Here is a 9270-nt window from a genome sequence, read left to right on the forward strand (position 1 = left end):
CGCATGCCACGTCGGAGAGAGAAAGAGAGAGAGAGTAAAAGCAGTTAATGACGGTTAGGATTGGAGGTGGTTTTAACCGTTTAAGATGGTTAAACTCTAAACCTGGTTGTTTGAAAATGCCTTTACTAACTTAACCATGGTTAAGTACCCTCCAATATACTATTGTGTTCGGCCAGCGCACACTTTAGCCCCACAACTCCTCCACGTTCTTCTTCTTCTTCTCCTCCCATGCTATTCGCTATATAAACCCCTCTACTCTCTCTGCCTTCTCTCCCAAACTCCACCACTTTTCTCTTCTCCTCTTATACCTGAAACTTCTCATCACGACACTCAAAAGATCGAAGCTACCATTGTTGAAGAAAAAAGCATCAATGGAGGTTTCTATGAAAGGCTTCACGCTCTGTCTTTTGCTCATGGCGCTGCTCTCAGCTTACCGCGCTACCTCAATTAACGAGTCCGTGAAATTTTCATTTTTTAAATCCTTTTTTACTTTAATTGTGATGCAAACGATCAAAGGCGAGAGATTTTTTCTCTCTTTGTGAGTTTCGGTGTGTCTCAATTCTGAATTTCGGTGCTTCGATAATGGAACAGGGGCAATGTAGGAACGGGGAGCTTGCAGAGCTCGAAGAACTCGTCAATGGTGGAGAGGTTAGTGTTTAGCAGTGTCGGTTTTCACTAGTAGTTGTTACTGCTTCGAGCTGGTTTCTTTTAGACGTTGACGACGTCGTTTATTTTCCGTTGGAGTAGTAACCGTAACCGTAACGGTTTCAATGCGAATGTGCTGCGCTGGAACCGTTGGATTTGGTTGGGAAAAGTTGGAGCTTGAGCACAGAGAAAATCTCTAAGCCATTGAGATCGGATCTTGGGAAATCCGAACCGTTAATCCTGTTACGTTAGTTTATTCATTTGTGTTTCCCATTCAGTCTCAGTCTCACGATGAAAGCGTTCACATTCAGATCACACATTTTTTCTTTATAAAATACTATCTCATCTATCTTCTTTTATTTACCTTTTTTATTCTTGTTTTAAGTACAATTTGTTACCTGTTTTTCAATAACATTTTATATATTATAAAGTTACTGCAGGAAAGGGGGGTTAATTGTGTCATTTCAGCTGCTAATTTTTTTCCCTTTCGTTTTATTTCTCTACGATTTTTCAGGTCGGGTGACACTCTGATGAATGAGCACGCCGTTGATAATCCAGAGGAGATAGCTTCTATGGTTGATACGTAATATCTCTCTCCCTTTCTCTCTCACTCTCTCCATCTCTCCGTGCATGTGTGTATATAAAAATAAAATATAAACTTATTATATTTATTTTACTTACTTTTCCAGTTATATATATTTGTTGAAACTTTTCCAGATATATTATTGGTTCTTATCTTTCACAGCATATGCCATTGCCATAATGCCATGTGCACACTGTATTAGTTTATTTTGGTCCTTGTGCTTAGGAAAAAGGACTCACATGTCCAGTGTTTCGCAATCAGCATTTTCTTTGTTCTAATTATCAACAGTATCCAAGATCCAGCACAAAATTAGGAAAAATATTTAAAAGATCAAGCACAAATTTGCAACAACAAAATTGATCGTAATAAATGTCCCTTACGTGTCTTCTATGTGGCCATCTGCCTAGTGAATTGAAGGTACAGTCAAGGTGGTCACTCCTATAGTCCTATAGTTGTGGTAAAATGTTTAACTCAAAGCTGCTATGCTTTTTACATCTTTTGTTTAACCTATTGCTTTGTCATGAAGCTAACTCTATTATTGTTTTTCATTCTTGGGCTTAAACCCAAAATTAATGCCTCATTAACATAACACTTAAGATACCACCCGGAAAGTCAAACATCGTTAACAGAAAGTGTTCATTTCAGCAACATCACCTAGTTGCAACTTCGAATTCTGAGAGGCCAGGACCTATTTAATTAAAATTCATAAGTTTTGCATGTAGTAGAAGTACACTTTTATTCCGTATTAAATGGCCTTCAGCTATTTCTTTTCACCCACGGCACCATATATCTTCAAATTTCTCTATACTTTTCTTTTTGTTGTTGCTTTAATTAGTTTTTCATCATATCAAGCTCTCTTCAATGGTTCTAAGTTCTAACAAATCAACCACCAATCCACCATGTTCCTTGTTTCTAGACGATATATCGCTTTGAAAAGCTGAAGTCGCTATATATTCTGTTTGCCAGCTTCATCACATGCTAATGTCTCCAGATCCAGCTCTGTTGCTTAAACATATATTTTGCTTCCTTTTTCTTTCCCCTTATCCAAATCTTGATTCCAAGTTTAAACACCTTCTCAAAAACCTAAAATCCACATTTTCTAGCTTTGTTTAAATCCTATTTTGTTTTTAATGCTTACAAATGATCTAGCTTTCTCCTTACAAAATCGTAGTTCGTGGTCCCTTAGTTTCTTCCCTACTCACATTCATTGGTCGACAGTAGGTGAAAGTTAGGAACAATTAATAAAATACCACACAAAAAAAGGTTAGGGAATTCAGTGAGTGGTAACGCGATAGAACAGAGGCATATGCACAATAAATTGCCCAATTGGCAGGGAATTCAAAGATTGATTCTAATCAGTGAAGTACTACTTCAAAGTCTTCATTACCAATGGGATACAGTACTAATGGTCTCATCTTTTGCACATGATTTATTTGGTCCTACCAAGTTCATAAATCAGTGGTGAAAAATCTCGTGTGTGTATGTCATCCTCTGCATGAGAGATACCATATATATATATATAATATTCTAATAGTTATCGAATCACACTCTGGGAACTTATGCGATTCCCGCATTACCCAACAAGGTGGGGTATGCCACATGAATGAGCTACCTTCTCCAGCCTGTCCACATTCATAAGCTCCAAAACTGAACATTAGATCTGGTCTTGGTTTGGCCATGAGCATCTTCTACACATTGTTTTGCTTTGGCTGATCTAGCAGCTGTTATATCTGACACAATTATTATATCTCTTATTCAATGTGATAACCCTCAATGAACTTTTTGGCCATTAACACCGACACCCCCAAGTCCTAATAGGAACAAATTATTATTTAGGGAAGATGTCAACCCCCATTTTCCGTATGGATCGTATCATCCTATCCGTATATCCGTATACATAGTAATAATTGCAGTGCCCACATGACCCACTCATTCAGCTCGGTCGGAAATTTTTATAATCAAAATTCGAAAGCTCAAAACATGATTAGTTCCACATGGTTTTCTTGTAACGTGCATGTTAACCATTAGTTATCTTTCCATATGTCTATAGGATATTCAAGTCTTTTAATAATTTGAAATTTCTATATATATTTTCATCTAACTATGACCTACTAAACTTTAACATCTGAAATTGTTGTTTTCCTAATCAAACTTTTGCTATTAAATCACAATATGCTGTGACATATCACATATGATTGAATAAAAAAATGTGAATTGCATAACAAGACGGAAGTTACTCCAAACGTCAGATGATAAATGCAATGAAAAGTTTGGCTTGTATTATTAACAATTCTGATTCTGATGAAGAACTGATTCCTACCACGTTATTTATCACAAAATTATTGTAGTCAATTAGCAGTTGATTTAACAAAATTACTGTGATGAATGTGAAAACAGGACCATTCGCAACCATACAGCAAGAAGGAATCTGAATTTCTTCTCATGTGGATCTGGCAACCCGATCGACGACTGCTGGCGCTGCGACAAGCGCTGGTTCGCTCACCGAAAGCGCTTGGCAGATTGTGGCATTGGTTTTGGCCGCAATGCCATTGGAGGCCGTGATGGAAGGTACTATGTTGTCACTGACCCTGGCGATGATGACCCTGTTAATCCCAAACCCGGCACTCTTCGCCACGCTGTTATCCAAGACAGGCCATTGTGGATAGTCTTCAAGAGGGACATGGTCATTACTTTGAAACAAGAGCTCCTCATGAATAGCTTCAAGACAATAGATGCTCGTGGTGTCAATGTTCACATTGCTTATGGTGCTTGCCTCACACTACAGTTCATCACCAATGTAATCATCCATGGCCTCCATATCCATGATTGCAAGCCAACTGGGAACGCCATGGTTCGCAGCTCGCCGAGTCATTATGGATGGAGGACCATGGCTGATGGCGATGGAATCTCAATTTTTGGTTCAAGTCACATTTGGATTGACCACAACTCGCTGTCCAATTGTGCTGATGGACTCATTGATGCCATCATGGGTTCAACTGCTATTACCATTTCTAACAATTACTTTACCCACCATAATGAGGTATTTAATCCATGTTCCCCTTCGCGCTCCATTATTTATATTTTATTTAAAATATAAATAATGCCTAAGTGATTGAGTTCATCGAAATTGAACACTCTTGTTACAGGTTATGCTACTAGGACACAGTGACTCCTATGTTCGGGACAAGCAGATGCAAGTAACGATTGCCTACAACCATTTTGGGGAGGGTCTAATCCAAAGAATGCCAAGGTAACATAACATAAACAAACGTACAATTTTCCATTTTGTTATATGAGTACAGCTAAGATGTTATTGTTGCTATTAATGTTCAGGTCACTTCAATTGATCTGGCTTTCCATTATTTTTTGTTTATTAATAGTTTTTGGTCAAGGGAATTCCATTATTTGTGTCGGATTTAGGCCGTATATGATTAGTTTTATAGGGCTTTATAGGCCCACTAAGACGTATGGTAATGAGTGATTATTCCTATGGGATATAGGTCCATTTCTGAAAAGAAGAAAGCCATTAAAAGGCAATAGACAATGGTAATGAATGATTATCCCTTTAGCTATATCTTTCGGATCTTGTAAAAAAAAAATGTGTGAGCCTTATAAAGTACATATCCGGGTCCGTGTCTGTGAGTGGTGAGTGTGTGACTGTTATAAGCAAAGAAAAAGAAGGAAAAAAAAAGTTAGATCGAAAGAGCAAGAAAAGACAAAAAGAAATACGTTAATAGAGATAGAGTTATTGGATATTAAATAGTGAAAACGTATTATGGTTAATGCAGGTGTAGACATGGATATTTCCACGTAGTAAACAATGACTATACTCACTGGGAGATGTATGCAATTGGCGGCAGTGCTGATCCCACAATTAACAGCCAGGGCAACAGATACCTTGCCCCTCAGAACCCTTTTGCTAAGGAGGTAACATCTTATTACAATAAATTTCGTGCGGTGAATGGTGATGCAATTTATCATGTTCTAAAAATGTATAAAAACCGATGTATGCAGGTGACAAAGAGGGTGGATACAGGGGAAACAATATGGAAAGGGTGGAATTGGAGGTCCGAGGGAGACCTTCTTCTGAATGGAGCATATTTCACTTCATCAGGAGCCGGAGCTGCGTCAAGCTATGCCAGAGCCTCGAGTCTTGCCGCCAAATCCTCTTCTTTGGTCGGAACCCTCACCTCTGGCGCCGGTGTTCTTAGCTGCCGCAGGGGCTACATGTGTTAAAATACCAAACAGGATGATGATATATAAAACATTGGGAAGAAAGAAAAGTTTTCATTCTTCTTCTCCCGTCATTGTTTTACATTTGTTACAGTCTTGTAGATGTATCCCATTGAGTTTGCAGCAATTGTGGTGACACCGTATGTCGTGTCTCGTCCCCAAGTTAGATATCATATTAAAAAAAAAAAAATTTGTACATGTTGTCACATACGTCGACCGTTATCAAATTGATAACAGTGAATTGCTTAAAAGAAGCCGTTTACAAGGCTTCAATTATGCAAAGAGCATTTACCCCTTATAATTTCTATTAGGGGGAAACAAATCGTCAAATCATATTCTACTCTTAGTCTTACTATGTAGTTTCTTTTTTCCCCCAGTTATATAGCGTCATAGAATTCGGCCTTTGTTTGCCCCTGTTTTTATATGCTCTTCGTGATTTGTCCCAAACAAAAATGGGCCAGAAAGGGGAAACAGTTTGTATTATTGGAACAGTTATTGCATTTGTCTACAGAATTTTATCCCTTTTATATCCTACTGCCGTAAACTCGCGCTTTTCCGTTAAATCTTTAATTGCAAAATAATGCTCAGACAATTATTTGTTTAACAGCGAAGCACAAGCACCAAAATAAAATTTTCACAAACCAATCCAGTTAAATACACAATATAGGAATATTCCAAGTCAAAAATCATATGGACCCAGAGAAATTGAAGTTTTTATTGTGAAAAATTCACAATAGGAAAGACAAAAATCTACAGAACCTAATGAAGTAAACCCTTTTACTATATATCAAAATAGGCAAATTCTGTGGTGCCTATAATTTTGGTGCCGAAATTGCCGAATCTGCCTTTTATGGTAAGTTTTAAATAATAAAAAATTATTTATTTTTATATTTTTTAATTTAAATATTTATTTTTGTCTCTTTTTAATAAGTTAGGCAAATGTATATAGGTACCATAGCATGCACCATCAAAATAATAGATACAGATACACAAAACTAATCTTTCTATTAGTTCCCAAAAATATCAACATTTAACAAATGAGGCCTGTTACACATACAAGTGTTTTTGGCTTACAAGCTATACAAGTTGGTCCAAGTCCAAGGAAAAAACGCGCACACCACTCCTTTAAAATAGAGCGTCCAACGCACGCGTTCATTATGCCGCACTCTTCCTCTTCTTCCTCAATCAAAACGCAAACCGTCAAAATTCAAGCGACATTTGAAACAAAAGACACGTTCCAACTCCTCGCGAAGAGTAGAAGAAATCAAGAAGAAAAGATACAAATCTCTATAAAAAATCACCAGAAAAAACGAAGAAATATTATTTAAGATACTGTTTTACTGTTCTTCTAGGTTTTTTTTCTAGATTGTCTCTGCCATGTGTCTCATCCTTAACCAGCAAAACATTAAAAGATTTCAAGAAGAAATATACTGTCTCCCCATATTTTGGGTGTATTTCTTAAATCCTTTGGGTGTATTTCTGTAACTATTTGGGTGTATTTCTGTAATCCTTTCTGTAATCGTTTGGGTGTATTTCTGTAATTATTTGGGTGTATTTCTAAAGTTCCATTATCTTCAAAACAATTTCAAAACTTAATTTCAGAAACCATGAAAATCGAAAAAAAAAACGAAGCAAGAAGGAGATCCAACAAATTTGGCAAAAAATTCGAAAAAAGAAACGAAATCTTTTGAAAAATGGAAGTTATATATTTGTGCGTTAATTGATTTGAATTGATTTAAAAGTCTATTAAAGAGGCACGTAACATAAGCAGTGTGGTTAGTGAGTTTCATTTTCTTCAAACTTGTAAAGTTTGTAAGCGCAAAACACTTGTATGTAGAGATTAATCCTTAACAAATACATTACCAAAGCTGGTAAAAATCATAAGATTCTAGAACTCGAACCGATCATGGAACCATTTTAGTCATTAATTTATCGATTTATTAGTTTAATTAATTTAATTATAATTCAATCGAAATAATTATTTTATAATAAAATACAAATAAATACATTAAAATATAATTAAGTCTAATATAAATTTTAAAATGTTATCAAAATTAAAAAGATTATATTAACTAAATTATTATAATTTTATCTAAGTATAAATTTAAAAATTAAATAAAAAATATTTAACAAAATAAGTGTATTCTTTATTTTTAAATTTTAATATATATTTAATAGAGGTATATATGTATTATAATTTATTTATATTAATATTTTAAATACTGGTATATACCTGTTACGTTGGGTAACCGGAGATTAATGGGTTGGACTCGTTAGGTTGGCCGAATCGTCTGAGGAAGGAAGCCTTCGAGCGGGTTCGCGTCTATGGGGCCTCCGTCCGACTTGTGATTGCGAGAGAATCGGGGGTGATACCTGCAAAGACACTCTGATGCCTAAGTCAGCAAGGGTGTGAGCAGGTCTAAAGAGTATTGGAACTTAGAGATACCTGAGGGGTGTCAGTGTATTTATAGTGGTGAACCAATAACCACCGTTGGAGTAGTTCCACCTTTTAAGGTGGATAACCGTCCCTTTATCTTAGTGAGGTTACGATATGGCTCCTGGAAGTGGATTGAGAGATTTTAGGGGCAGTTATTATCTGCCAGCTAATCTCTACTTCCGACTTCGTTAGGGTAAGTCGTGGGGAGCACCGACTTCTTAGAGGAAGGTCGGTATACTGTGAGGCTCAACCTTGTGAGTTGGGTCTGTCGTTTGGACCTGGACCTTAGCGTTGGGCCAGGGTATGAACAGTGCCCCTACTCGAGCCCAATTTCTTTTAAGAGTTGGGGTCGAATATTATAACTCGAGACCGTAGTCGACCTGATAGGGAACCGACGTGATTTTTCAGAACTGACGTGTTTTTGAAAGCTTTCAACAATCGCATCTGATCATCGCGTCTCTTAGAGGTTTGAGTATTCATACGCGGGGGCGGTTACCTTGGTAACGGTGTAACTTCTTAAATGGTTGCGTCGTTTTACCTTTATGCCCTATAACGTGCTTATAAATATTTTTCCCTCTCTTTCCTTGTTTCGTTTCTGAAAACTTTCTCACTTACACACTCTGTTCCGAAAAGAAAGCTTCCTTTTTCTTCGATCAACTGCTGTTGCACTTCCGACCCTTTGAAAGTAAAGGTCAGTTTTTTTTCTTTCTTTTTCTCCTCTTTTATGACTGCTTTTATTTGCATGTTTTTTATTTGAGAGGAGTGTTGGTCGTAGACTTAGTGATTCTGTTTTGTCAAGGATCTAACCCCAGGCCCCTTAGAGACCCTGTTTTTGATCCTTTTTTTTCTTTCCCCTTTGTAGGTTTCGGGATCCTTTTCTTTTTTAGAAAAAAGATGTCTTCTGTAGAATTCCTCGCTCGATGGGTAGATGTTACTGTTCTTGGGGAAGAACCCCTTGTGGATACTGACTATATTACCGATCTTTGTACGCGCCATAGGATTTGTGCTTCTGATGGGGATGAGTCGAGATATGAACTGATAGCCCCGGGTCCGGAAGATCGGATTTTTTTTGGAAGAGCTTCTAAGGAAGACCCTCATTTTATTTTTATGTATGAGAGTTTTTTCACCCGTTTGGGCGTTCTTCTTCCTTTTTCTGATTTTGAGATAGCTATTTTATCTCATTGACGGATAGCCCCTATCCAGCTTCACTCCAACTCTTGGAGTTTTTTGAAAATTTATCAATTTATCAGCCATGCCCTGGATTTTCCAACTTCTTTGAGGATTTTCTTTTTTCTTTTTCACATGACCAAGCCCTTCAGTGGGCAAAATAACAAACAGCAATGGGTTTCTTTCCGGGCCATACAAGGCCGGA

The 9270-nt window shown here is 37.1% G+C and overlaps 1 protein-coding gene across 1 annotated transcript; it reads left to right on the top strand.

Moving 5' to 3' along the window:
• The first annotated feature begins 292 nt into the window (after nt 1–292).
• On the top strand, nt 293–5964 carry LOC130960244 (probable pectate lyase 8). The gene is made up of 7 exons (XM_057885594.1): nt 293–454; nt 592–648; nt 1160–1228; nt 3626–4268; nt 4375–4478; nt 5017–5155; nt 5243–5964. Exons 1-7 carry the CDS (start codon nt 372–374, stop codon nt 5462–5464), a joined length of 1317 nt encoding a protein of 438 aa, XP_057741577.1. The 5' UTR covers nt 293–371; the 3' UTR covers nt 5465–5964.
• The last annotated feature ends 3306 nt before the right edge of the window (nt 5965–9270 follow it).

The sequence above is a fragment of the Arachis stenosperma genome, chromosome 2 (genome assembly GCF_014773155.1).
Source record: "Arachis stenosperma cultivar V10309 chromosome 2, arast.V10309.gnm1.PFL2, whole genome shotgun sequence".
In the NCBI taxonomy this organism is placed as follows: Eukaryota; Viridiplantae; Streptophyta; class Magnoliopsida; order Fabales; family Fabaceae; genus Arachis; species Arachis stenosperma.